Consider the following 13,418-nt stretch of genomic DNA (forward strand, 5'->3'; position numbering starts at 1 on the left):
TTGTGGTGGCACAGACCTTTAATCCCAGCACTCCAGAGGCAGAGGCCAGATTATCTCTGTATGAGACCATCCTGGTCTTCAACAAAACACTGAAGGCGAAAAATAATAGAGTTTGTAATTGGATATGAAACAGAAAAGCTGACGGACTCAGAAGCATGCAGCTCTACAGAAAAGCCAGTAACTATGGTCTCAGTCTAAGGCTCTGATCCGAACCGATGAGGGCTGAGGGACTCACACACCTTTCGCACACTCTCCTAACTCCGTAACAGACTCAGTGGTGGGTAAAATGGCTTCTCAGAAATCCTTGAGGTTCCAGCAGAGACCATCCAGTAGCCAAGGAACTAGAGAGGTGAGGACAGCTGCATCTTGGTGGCTGTCCCCTGGTTGTCAGAGTACCCCTGGCACCTGTGCTTCCTTGAAGCTGCAGTTACATTGTCTCCACAATACAAGAAACTAAACCACAAGGACATTCAGCCTACATACCTTCAATATATATAATATTGACCATTCAATATATGCTGAATACATATTTCAATATTATATTTTGATATATATATAATATTGAAATATCATATATGTCACAAAAGTTCCTAATGCTTTTTCATTCCTTCCCTTTTGTGGACCTAACAATGAAAGATCTGGTCCACCATAGTTTGAGATGAAAATAAGGGCGCATTGCCCAATAAATATTCCACCTACCTCATATTCATAAAACCCCTCATTGGAAGCGGTCCGTTAGGCCTCCCCCCACCCACCCACCCACACACCTTGGGGTAGTCAGTCTTCCGTTAGGCCTCTCCCCCACCTTGGGGAGCCTACTTAACCTCTCTTCAGAGTGCTTTGCTATCTTGTTCTTTTTTTTTTAAGGATGTATTTAGTTTATGTATATGAGACTGTAGCTCTGTCTTCAGACACATTAAAGAGGGCATTGGATCCCATTACAGATGGTTGTGAGCCACCAAGTGGTTGCCGGGAATTGAACTCTGAACCTCTGGAAGAGCAGCCAGTACCCTTAACCACTGAGCCATCTCTCCATCCTAAACTTGGTTCTTTTGCCTTACTAAGTAAACTACTCAAGCTGTCTATGCATTCATTCCTAAATATAGATTCTTGGCCCCCTCCCCAGAATGCGGATTCAGGGCAAGGGAAAATGATCTTTATTCTTGAATACCCATGAGATGCTGGATAGTGGCGGTGCACATCTTTAATCCCAGCACTCAGTAGGAAGAGGCCCCATATCTCTGAGTTCGAGGCCAGCCTGGTCTACAGTGTGAGTTTCAGGACAGCCAGGGCTATACAGAGAAACCCTGTCTTGGGAAAAAAAAAAAATCCCATGAGGTTCTGCACAGAAGCAATGATCTAGGTCCTGAATCTATGAGGAAGTTGGTTTGAAGGAAGCTACCTCAGGTTTTTTTTTCACTGCTCACTGTGTCTCATTGGGCACCCTGGGGGGGGGGGGGCTAGGACAGCAATCAGTGACAAAGACAGGAATCATAAGATCCCTTCCAAATGAATGGGGCAATCCTGAGTTCAGGGTGATGACCCTAGGCTGTGTTCTGGGATGAGGGTGACGTAAAAGGAGATAAGCAGGGCCAAACATGGAGAAATTCCATCCACATCAACACTGTTGTCAGCCAAGACTTGACGCACACCCTAGAGGAGGTGGCAGTGCTTGGCCTAAGTCCCTACCCTGTGGCAGTGATTATGAAGGGACATGGAGGGAGTAGATCATGGTAAGAAGATTCAGGAACATTCAGAGGCTAAAGGAGATGCTGGGGTTCAATGTCCTGGTCCTGTTTAACGCATCTAGTCAGAGTACAGTCACCATCCCACTGTGATCAGTAGGACTAGTTGAGAATTAGAGGAGTGGGGATTCCCAGAAAGCCAGTTAGCTCAGCAGAAGGCAGCACATAACCTGGGTGTTAGTGTCACCTTGGTTTGGAGGAGCAATTCTGGTTTGAGGAGCTGCAATTCTGCTGGGTTTCTAGTTCTAGTAGCTACAGCAGGCACGCCCCTCTTGGCGATGGAGAGGGTGCACACCACCCCCTGGCGGCCACCCTCACTATGGCCACGGCTCCCTGCACCCTAACAGAAAGCAGACTCAGTAACACTGGAGGCGTCCCCGGGCTTCTACTAGGAATCTCTCAGCTCTGTGCACGTGGGATGAGGGACGCGGAGCACAGATGGTGAGGCCCCGCTGCGGGAGACTCCGTCTTCCTTTTATATAGGAAGTCCACAAGGAAGGACCAGGTTTCAGTAAGAAAAGACCTCTCCAGCCACTAGGGGTAGGAGAGGCAGCAGGAGGGGCGACAGCTGCTCTGAGGCTTGATTGAGCTCGCAGTGACAATCACAGCTTCGGGTTTTGGATGTCGTTTTCGGGGGACTGGTGACTCGAGGGTCAGAGTTGGGGGCAGGGCAGTCCAGCCACTTGGGCCCAATGGGCTGGGGGGAATCTGACTCAGCTTTGACACTGCCCTCCGCAAAGCGCCAGAAATGGGTGCCCTTGAAAAAGTAAGTGTCACCTGTAGGGGAGGAGACGCCTCAGAGTCTTGGTCTAGACTTGCCCCAAAGCCAATGTTCCTTTTTTCATTCCAACTCCCAGGATGCCCACCCCACCCCACCCCATCTGCCCTCCCCTCGTCTCCATCTTTTCTCTCCCAGGGATCACAATTTGCAAATGACTCTCCACACCTGTGTTGCTGATGGTGACATCGTCTGGGGCAAAGGGCGCCCCATCCCAGAGACTCAAGGCACGTGGGTAGCCAGGGTCTGGGCGGGCGGCCACCTCGTCATACCGCCAGTACTTTTGACCTCGGATCAGGTATGTCTTGCCATTGTGAGGCCATGAGAACACAGCATCCACGTCTTCTCCTGGGGGCAGCCCAAACTCTACCAGTGGCCGCGCTGCACCCTCAAGCTGTCGTTCCTGGAACACCCAGAACTGCGGGCCTGGAAGAAGGCATGTTGGTAAGGGGGCAGGGAGAGCTCCCTAGACCTGCCCTATCCAGTACCCATGACCCTTACCCACCGCTGAAGAGGATGATTCGGCCATCTAGGGGTCGGGCATAGGCAGCCTGGATGACTTTCACATGGGTTGGCAGCCCCTCCCAAAAGCGGTGCAACCCAGCAGGGCGGGGTGATACCAGCTGTCCTGAGGGTTGGAGGCGCCAAAACCATGGGCCTGCAAGGGTAGAAAGTATAAGGGATGGAGATGTGACATGGTAAGGGATCTTTTCCCCTCCCTAATGTCCCTGTCTGACCCAGTGAGTGGCTGGGCAAGGGGCTGCATCTTCCCGTCCCATAAGATATATGCAGGGGGACTCTATATATCAAATAACCATATATATGATGACCATTTTATGGCTTGCCTGGGGTACCCCACCCCCACCCCCAGCAATCCCACCTCTCAGGAAACTTTGTAGCCTAGGTATGTCACCAGAAGTATGCAGATCCAAAGGCCATCCAAAGTGACTTACCTTTGAAGAGGAAAATTTCCCCTCGAATGTTGGCAACGGCATCAAAGTTGCCCTCACAGCGGTCAGGCACAGGTGTGGCGGGGCTGGGAAGGACAGGGGAGTAAGCAGGAGGCGGGGCTCCCTGTGCCTTGCTCTTGACTACTTGGCAGGGGAAGGATGCTTCCCACCGATGCCTCTTGTGTGCCTGTGTGGATCGTGCATGGTGCGCGTGCATCTCTATGTGTGTGAGCCAAAGGTTGACAAAACCCATCTTCCTCCATTGCTGTTCACCTTGTGCAGTCCTGGCTATCCTGGAACTTGTAGGCCAGGCAGATCTTGAACTCACAGAGATCTGCCTGCCTCTGCCTCCCTGAGTGATGAGATTACGGACCCACACCTCTGGCTTGCCCATGGGTCATCTTTCCAGTCTTCCTTTTTAAAACTGTGTTTGTGTCTACCACCTGTATGTGGGCGTGAGAGGGTCACAAGTGTCAGATGCTCCAGAGCTGGAGTTACAGGTAGTTGTGGGCCTCTTGAAATAGGTCCTCCACTAGAGCAGCAAGTGCTCTTAAACACAGAACCATCACTCCAGCACTTCCAGCCCCTTTTAACGGAGGACACTGAGCAAGGGAGCTGGCCACACACTTACCTGTCAGGGGGCATGGCTGGAGGCTGGGGAAGACACACTTACCTGTCAGGGGACATGGCTGGAGGCTGGGGAGGACACACACTTACCTGCAAGGGGGCATGGCTGGAGGCTGGATAGGTCACACACTTACCTGTCAGGGGGCATGGCTGGAGGCTGGGGAGGCGGAACCAGGGGTTTCCTTGTGGGCCTGGCATTTGGATTTTGGGACACTCTCCCTGTGGGAAAAATCAGACAGATATGGGTTCCCTGGATCTGCTGTATGGGCCACAAGGAAGCCACACCTGGGGCTGGCTCAGGGTATCCCCCTTCCCCTACCATAGAGCTGCTGCAGTCCGTCACGGTCATCCTGGGGCAAACGGTATGTGGCAGGGTCACCCACCGGGCCCTGGTAGAAGGGCCGCATAATGGAGTTGGGTGCAGAAGAGTGGCCAAGGCCTAGGGCATGGCCAAATTCATGAACTGCTACTGCAAATAGGTCAATTCCGTTATCATCTGGAAAGAGAGGACCAAGGGCTGAAGCTGAGACCACCCCACATTGGGATGAAAGCACAAGGATTTGACCCAGTGGCCAAGGGGAAGGAAAACTCAGGAGACTCTGGAGTGGGAGCTCCCTCTGCCCCACCCACCCCTTCCTGGATGGTACCATCGGTCCCACATTCCTGCAACCACTGAATATTTGAATCTTCAACCATTGAGTCAGTGAATATTTTTGAGTAGCTCTTTTTGGCAGTAGTGACATTGGGATATGGGATGAAAGAAACCCAAAAGAAAGACAGAAGGGGTCCCCGTCACCCTGGAAGGAAACGGTGCATACAGAAACTTAGGGGCAGGAAGTTGGGGTGTCCGGTACTTGGAGCATCCTTGCCCAATTTCAACCTGTGGTTAGAAACTCTCACTCTAGCTGGGGGTGGGGTAGGGTGGGGTAGGGTGTGGTGCACATCTTTAGTCCCAGCACTGGGGAAGCAGAGGCAGGCAGACCTCTGAATTTCAAGGCCAGCCTGGTCCACAGAGCAAGTTCTAGGACAACAAGGTCTACACAGAGAAATCCTGCCTTAGCAAAGAAAACAAACAACAACAACAACAACCCCACTCTGCTGGGTGTGTGGTATACACCTTCAATTTCACCATTTACAAGGCAGGGCAGAGGCAGGCAAGTCTGAGTTTGAGGCCAGCCTGGTCCACATAGTGAATTAAAATCTAGACAGGACTACATAGAGAGACTATGTCTCAAGACCAACAGACAGACATTCCAACCCCTACCCTCCCACCATCTCCAGCCCAGGGTCTCTTTCATTCCATTCCCTCCTGTCCTTGGATCCGCATTTCCATGTCAGTTCTCAGACCTCACCACTCCCTTCTTCACCTTTTCTTCCTCCCCAGGGCCCTTGCCCCTCCCACTCAAAGCTCTCTTAATGGTGGGACCAGACAGAGCTCAGAGCTCCCACTAGCAAGCACTCTCAGACCACAGCCCGCTGCTCTGCTGCTCTGGCGCCCTGTCTCACTCCCAGCCTCTTCCCACCGCAGCACTTCTTCTCTGGGGACACCGCCCTGGTCAGAACAGAGCCTCTTCAGACTTGGTTTCATCGATCTCTGACTTCATTGCATAAGGCCTGCTCGGAAGAGACTGAGTCAGGGGACCATTCCACTTGGCCCAGGTTTCTGAATGGCGGGTCCACCTCCTTGTTTCTAACCAGTTTAATGAAAGTGAGGTATTGGGACTCACTGGTAAACTGAAGAGCATTTGCCCTCAGCTGCCGAGTCTATAAGCAAAATAACAGGGAAAAATGTTGTGTTTTTCTTTTCTTTTCTTTAAAGCCTGGGTCTCACTGTGTAGCCCTGGCTAGACTTTAATTCACTATTCAGACCAGTCAGGCCTTGACCGTGATGTAATCCTCCTGCCTCTGCCTCCTAAGTGCAAGTACTACTGGTATGAGCCACTCTACTCAGCAAATTGTAAGAACAGCTAATGCTAGGCTCCCGTACATCTTAGACCTCCATCTTCGATCATTTCAAAGAGAGAAGAAATCAGCAAAGTCAGCAGGGGAGCTGGGATGGATGCTCTCCGTGCCGGGCTCTGCCCCTGGCTTTCGACAGGTCACATCTTCAGGTGAACCTGTTTGAACTACATTTGAACTTCCATTTTGGCTACAGGTCAGCTTACTGTTGTGAATCCTTTTACTGAGAAATCGGAGGAAGTTCGGTGTCTCAACAGGGGTGCTTTCTTTTCCCCTTCCTTATCTCACCTCTCTTGGGGCAACTTGGGGCTTCCGGGCCAGGAGTCCCTTCCTGGTCTTTCTCACGCCATGCAGACACCCTGAGAGCCCTGGTGGACAATGCTCAGGTCCCTGTCACCACCGGCCCTTTTCTTGTCTTTGACCTAGCAGATGGCTCCTTTGCTCTCTCAACCTGTATTCTAGGTTCATAACCCTTCAACGATGGGACCCAGACTCAGTCCCCACTTTCATGTGACACATGCTGGCAAGTGTCCTTCTTATTTCCTCAGGACAGGCAGAGCTGGGATGTAGTTTAGTTGGTAGAGTGCTTGATTCCCCAGGAATTGAAGGTAATCCTTAGCTCACAGATGTAGTAGCTGTCTTTGGCTACTTTGTGGGTTCTTCTTCTTCTACCCTTCTCCACCCCTTTTCTTCCACCCTTTCAAGCCCCTAACACTAGATAAGAGAGAAAAAAGGATAAAGAGGAAAGGAAAGAGATCCCTGAATAAAGTCAGGGGTTGGAGAGGGTGATGTCCTTACAGACGACTGCCTGCTGAGTAGGGACAGCAAGTTCCTCAGGGCAAGCTTGATCTTCACTGTCAGGATACCTAATTTCTTCTTGTTGTTGTTTCTTCTTTTTACATAACTACTTAACAAACCACAACCACCAACCAACCAACCAACCCACCCACCGTCACCAACCCTCTGAAAAGTCCCCAGAATTCCAAACATCATACAATCCCAGAAACTGTCTGTAGCTGGCAAAATCACGCTCCTGCTAGAGCAGGAGGCAAACCATGGTGAACTGCTGTGGACAGTCTGAAGCAGCCCTGTATCCCCACCTGGGGTTAAAACGGAAACATGTTCTTGTATTATTTCTGTGGTTTTGTTTTTTAAAAAAATTTCAAAATTGTCACCACACAGAGATCTGCCTGCCTCTGTCTGCCAAATGCTGGGATTAAAAGTTTGCATCACCCGTGCACTCTCTTTCTCTATATGCCTCCACATCCATCCTTCTTTCGACAGACTCAGTGGTAAATGCTTAAACACATCATCCTGAAACACTCTCTGGACCTGGCTGCCAGGATTCCAGCCACACTAGGTTCTGCCCTTGCTTCTTGGCCATTCGGTGATCACAGCCTCCACTTTCTCGATTCTTCTCACACAAAACTCTACTTTGGGATCCTCACATCCATGGAGATGTGATTTACAGGCGCAGAAAGGTCACTTGTCCCCACATAACCAAATCCTAGCCAGTTAATATTTGTTTGTGGTGTGGCAATGTCTAACTACTTCCTGTTTTCTCCCTACCTCCATTGTTTTAGGTTTGGGGTCTTGTTCTAGACCGTGTCTCTTGCTTGCTGGCCCAGAACTCTCGAGATTGTTCACCGGCTGGTCACCTGTATGGATCACCCTGCCTTTGCCTTCAAGTGCCACTACTTCTTAACTTTGAGGCTCTCCACTGCTCTTTTCTTGACTTTCAAATTCTCCCATTTCTTCTGGGCAGCCTTGCTGATCCCTGTCCCCAGACCAGTGTGCACAAGTAAGAAGGAAACGAGCCACCGGACACTCTCCTTACTTCATCTCTAGCTGAGGAAGCAGTGCAAGAAGGCAATGTCATCTGCACTTATCGCAGTGGCGGAAGCTGAACTGAGTCAGCTTCGAAGCTGACCTATTTGCACTGGAGATGTGTGTGGCTCAGTAACAGAGCACTTGCCAGGTCTGCACAGCCTGCATCCCGAGCCTCACAGTGTTGCTGGATACTACTTCCTTACAGCAAGTGCTCCACAGAGCCTGGGCACCAGACCTAGCTGTCTCCTCCCGGTCATCCTACCCCAACACAGCACACGACCGACTGGACAGGACTGAGAAGAGCTGGCCCACATCCTTGCTCAGCTGTATCACTTCTCTCTCCTGCTACCTTTGCCCCTGAGAATTTACTTGCTTAAGAATTTCTATCTGTTATTACTACTACTTTTAGGCCTGAACTGCTTGAGTCAGCTGACAAATTCTATGGTGTAAAGTTCAGAAACAAGGTTAGTCATATTGATGTGATCACAGCAGAGATGGCCAAAGATTTTGTAGAAGACGATACCACACATGATTAACTGAAGGATAATGCTTGCTGTCTTGGAAGATGTGTATAATAATGTGGTCCATACCCAGGAACTGTACATTTTAAAACTAAGTATTTGGTTATTATTAAGTTTTTGGATTTAGAGTACACAGTCCTTTTATACTTGTCTTTGTATTTTATAAGCTCCCCTGTAATGTTACATTTCTACATATAGCTGAGGAATTTTATTTCCTATGCGACTTTTTGTAAAGTGTCCTCCTATTTTAAATCTTTTGAGATATTCTAAATATTCTTCCCAATTATTTTATAGCTTCTATTAAATAATTGGTTTGTGACTAAAAAAAAAAAAAAAAAAGAATTTCTATCTGGCAGGGAGAGGTCGTGGCGCACACCTTTAATCCCAGCCCCCGGGGAGGCAGACATGTGGAGTTCAAGCCTAGTCTAGTCTATAGAGAGTAGAACAGCCAGGGCTAGGTAGAGAAACCCTGTCTCAAGGAAGGGAGGGAGGGAAGGAGGGAAGGAGGGAGGCAGGGAGGAAGGAAGGAAGGAAGGAAGGAAGGAAGGAAGGAAGGAAGGAAGGAAGGAAGGAAGGAAGGAAGGAAGGAAAGAAGAAATTTTTCTGTCTGGAAACAAAAAATACAAGAGGGAAAAAAATGGGGGTTCGGTGCAGGAATCAGAGAGGACAAGGGAAGAAAATAATTTCCACCTGAACCTCAACTTCTGGGAAACCTGACCAGGGACAGAACTAGGAGTCCAAGTTCTGCATGTGTGTCTGGGTGAGAGTGTTGGCAACCCTGGAAATAAAGTTACACAAAGTTATGAGCTGCCATGTGGGTGCTAGGAATTGAACCCAGGTCCTACAAAAGAGAAGCCAGTGTTCTTAACCTCTGCACCACCTCACCAGCCCCAGGGATGCAGGTTCTAAAGAGGATGTTTATGCTCTGTGCTACCTGCACTTTCTGCCCACCTACTGCTTCCTCTCCAACGACCCTATCTAATAGTATCAGTCTTGTAGGATGCTGAGCTGAACCTGGACCATGTCATCCTCCCTGGCACCAGAACTAGAGATCACAATCTGGGCCTGCTCCAACCTCCCTCAGATCTAGCCCTCCGCCATCGCCCCCATATTCTCTTCCCTAGACTTTGTCTACTCCCACCACTTTGCCTTTCTCCACTCCATCTCCTCATGCATCCAGGACCATTTCTAGGATGCAGAACTACTTGATGTGTCCTCAGTGCTTTCCAAAACCTGTTGTTTTAAATTCTGCTTACTTCCCAAAACCTTTTCCAACATAGGGTCCACTCATGTGTGACATCCCCACTGAGGACACAACTTTCTAGCCATGGATGTTGCAGACGGTGTCCCCCCTCAGTGGCTCCTCCCACCTAACTACATGGCACTCCACTCACTGGCTTGTGTGCTTTCCCTGAGTGTCCCCTGTACCTTTGTACTTGAGATGAATAAGACTTGGTCCATCTGGCCCGTGGTATCTGGTGCTCAGCATTCTTTGTTCTGTCCTGTTTGAGACAGGATCATTCTCTGTAGCCTAGGCTGGCCCTCATCCTACTATGTAGCCCTCACACTTGCTACAAACCTGCTTTAGCCTTCCACATACTAGGATTACAGGTGCACACTCTACACACCTGCTTGGAACCCTGTGTTTTAAAATAAAAATGTTTGTCTTGAGTTGAGTCTGGCTATAGACCTTCAGCTGGTCTCAATCTCACAATCCTCCTGCCTCATCTTTTCAAGTACTGTGATTTCAGGTATGTGCCATTACCCTTGGTACCACCGCATCTGGCACTTGGTCACTTGGTGTGTATTTGAGCAGAAAGAGACACCACCACCCTATCCAAGAGCACTAGACTGCTGCCTCTTCAGGACACTTAAGCTGAGAACTTTCTGTTGTGATTTCTGGCAACTGTCTCTGTGTGTACTGTAAGTACCAGTCAAGTTTCTGCTTCAACTGATGGGCAGGGAGATGCTGGAATGTTTCACACCAGCCCAGCTTTGAGGTGGGCACTTGAAAGGCCTCTATAGTGGTAATTTTAAGTTGATTTGGTTGTGCCTCAGTGGACTGGCCAAACACTAGTCCAGATGTTGCTGTATAGGTGTCTCAGACTTGACTGCCATCTACTTTCAGTGAAGCAAGTCACCCCAGTGTAGACGGACCAAATCCTAAAAGGCTCTGACAGCAGATACTCAGGAATCTAGGAGGGAAGGAATTCTGTCTCAAGACTGAAGCAAAAATCTGTCTGAGTTTTCATTCTGCCTTACAAAATTTGGCCATAACTCCCATGAGCCAATTCCTTAGAGTAAATCTCTTTCTGGATAGCCTAGAATAAACAGTGAATGCAAAGCCAGCCTGGGCTACAATAATGAGACCAGGTCTCAAAAAAACTCTTTTAAAAAATTCCCCCCCACCATCCCCCAGGGTAGGGTGGGGAAGGCAGAGGAGGCTAGGAACTGGAGAGGTGGCTTAATAGTTAGCACTGGCTGCTCTTCCATAGGATCCAGGTTCAATTCCCAGCACCCACATGGTAGGTCACACTCTTATGTGATACCAATTCTATACCCCCTTATGGCTTTCCACAGAACCAGGCAATGCACATGGTACACAGACACACTTACAGACAAAACATCCATACACATACCATTAATAAGTTTTTTTTTAAGTTGTTGCTTGTTTATTTGTTGGGGTGTAGACTCTCACTGTGTAACCCTGACTGGGCTCACTATGTAGACCAGGCTAACCAGCCACCTGACTCTGTCTCCTGAGTGCTGGGACTAAAGCTATCTATTACCATGCTGAGCTCTGTGTGTGTGTGTGTGTGTGTGTGTGTGTGTGTGTGTGTGTGCATGTCCACATGGGGCTGAACCCATACATGCTATACAAGCAGAATCCCCCTGTAGTCTACCCTTCCCACTCCTCTGGGGATCCCTGACCGACCAACACAGCTTCCATCAATTAATTAATTCAGACCTCATTCTTCAGCATAGACAGATCTGAAGAGGCAGTCCCTCTGAAGATGGAAAGTTTTACCTGTTGACCCAAAAGTCCAGGTCTCTTCATCATCAAAGTGCGTGTCTCCAGAGATAGGGTGCTCCCCAGGGAAGAAGGCGTGAGCCAACGTGCCACCAGACCCGTCAAAGGGGTAACTGTCCTGGTGGTAGGCCCGAGCAAAGTGGATAATGATGTCAGGCTCCTGGTACTGAGAATTCACCTCCTGGAATGTAAGGCCTGATTCAGTAGCCCAGACAGCCAGGGCATAGCTCAGGAGGGTCCGAACAATCTGCGGGCTCAACTGGGATTTCTGAGAGAAGGACCGGATACTGAGGAGAGAGAAGGAGAGCCCGTGGCTGTGGAGGAAATGGCCAGCCAGGCAAAGTGTACTCACCAGGTCAAGGGAGGGACAGACCAAGGCCTACCTCCATGTCAGGGTGCGTTTCTTCCAAACACTGCCACTCAGAGAATAGCGACGTCGGCGTCTGACCAGCCCAGCTGCGCCCAGGACATCAGGCAGGGAGCACCGGGGCTTGCGCATGGTCTTTATTGTCATTGGGTCTGCGGGAGACAGCAAGGCATGGTGAACAACTGGACAGTCTGAGAGGGTGGTACTAAGAAAACCAAGAAAACGACCCAACAGTAAAGACCACTGGCTACTCTTCTAGAAGATCTGAGTTTGCATCTCAGCACTCATACGGTGGCTCACAATGGTCTCTAACTTCAGTTTCAGGGGACATGACACCCTCTTCTGACCACCATGATGCACAGACATACACACAGGCCAAATACCCAAATATAAAAGATAACAGTAAATAAATCTCTAAGAAAGAAGTTGGGGGGGGGGGCTGGAGAGATGGCTCAGCGGTTAAGAGCACTGACTGCTCTTCCACGGGTCCCGAGTTCAGTTCTCAGCACCACATGGTGGCTCACAAACATCTGTAATGGGATCCGATGCCCTCTTCTGGTATTTCCAAAGACAACGACAGAGTATTCACATACATAAGATAAATAGATAAATCTTTTTTTAAAAAATTAAAACAAAACAAAAACAAAAACAAAACAAAACAAAAAAACAAGAAAGAAGTTGGGTACAGCTCCACGACCTGATTTGGAACCTAGATAGTCACTGTGAAAGGTGGCTCAAGCCAGACACACTCTCTACTGGGCCATGAGTGGACTGGCCACTATCCGAGGCACTTAGAGGCTTAAGCAGGGTCTCTTGTACCAGTTCACTAGACTCAATGGGTGGATGCTGGAGAAAGGTGAAATGGATTGTACACGGATACATGTGGGGTACACATGTGCACCTGTGAGTGTGGAGGCCAGAGCTCAGCCTTGGCTGTCATGCCTTAAGGGCTGCCATTAGTTTGGGGTTGAGACAGGATCTCTTACTTGGTCCAGAGCTCCCCACTAGATTAGACTGGGCAGTGAGCCCTGAGGATCTGTCTCTGCCTCCCCAGATACAGTTGGGATTACAAGCGTACCGTCAGGTTCCTTCCTAGCTGGGTTCTAGGGATCAAACTCAAGCCCTCACGCTTGCAAGGCCAGGACTTTACTACCAACTCGGACACCTCCCCTTTCCTTTTTTTTTTTTTTGCTTTTGTTTGTTTGTTTGTTTGTTTTGTTTTTCCGAGACATGGTTTCTCTTTATAGCCCTGGCTGTCCTAGAACTCACTTTGTAGACCAGGCTGGCCTCAAACTCAGAAATCCGCCTGCCTCTGCCTACCAAGTGCTGGGATTAAAGGTGTGCACCACCACGCCCAGCTTTCCCCTTTCCTTTTAAGGCCAGAGCTCCACTAAGCTGCCTAAAAGCTGTCCATCACTTTTTTTTCTTCCTGGTTACTCTGTGTAGACCATGGTGTCCTGGAACTCACTCTGAAGATCAGCCTGCCTCTGCCTTCTGAGTGCTGGGATTAAAGAGTATGCCACCACCACCCTACCTGGTTTAAGTCTTCATGGGATGTTGATCAAAGTCTAAAGACGAGCAGGAGTCTTAGTAGTCCCCAGTAGATAACC

General features: G+C 49.3%; 1 protein-coding gene across 3 annotated transcripts in view; it reads right to left on the reverse strand.

The window, feature by feature from the left end:
• The window catches only part of Mmp25 (matrix metallopeptidase 25), a 16,955-nt gene continuing 3,537 nt past the window's right edge, over positions 1-13,418 (reverse strand). The window contains exons 3-10 of one of the 3 annotated variants that reach the window (XM_017317466.2): positions 11,825-11,960; positions 11,439-11,728; positions 4,420-4,596; positions 4,235-4,319; positions 3,477-3,559; positions 3,029-3,181; positions 2,692-2,949; positions 1-2,522 (exon numbers count right to left, since the gene is read on the reverse strand). In XM_017317466.2, the coding sequence (XP_017172955.1) occupies positions 2,254-2,522; positions 2,692-2,949; positions 3,029-3,181; positions 3,477-3,559; positions 4,235-4,319; positions 4,420-4,596; positions 11,439-11,728; positions 11,825-11,960 (1,451 nt within the window). In that variant the 3' untranslated portion in view covers positions 1-2,253. The remainder of the gene's footprint in view (positions 2,523-2,691; positions 2,950-3,028; positions 3,182-3,476; positions 3,560-4,234; positions 4,320-4,419; positions 4,597-11,438; positions 11,729-11,824; positions 11,961-13,418) is intronic. The other 2 variants (NM_001320258.1, NM_001033339.4) reach the window with 2 other exon arrangements.

Source organism: Mus musculus, chromosome 17 (assembly GCF_000001635.26).
Source record: "Mus musculus strain C57BL/6J chromosome 17, GRCm38.p6 C57BL/6J".
NCBI lineage: Eukaryota > Metazoa > Chordata > Mammalia > Rodentia > Muridae > Mus > Mus musculus.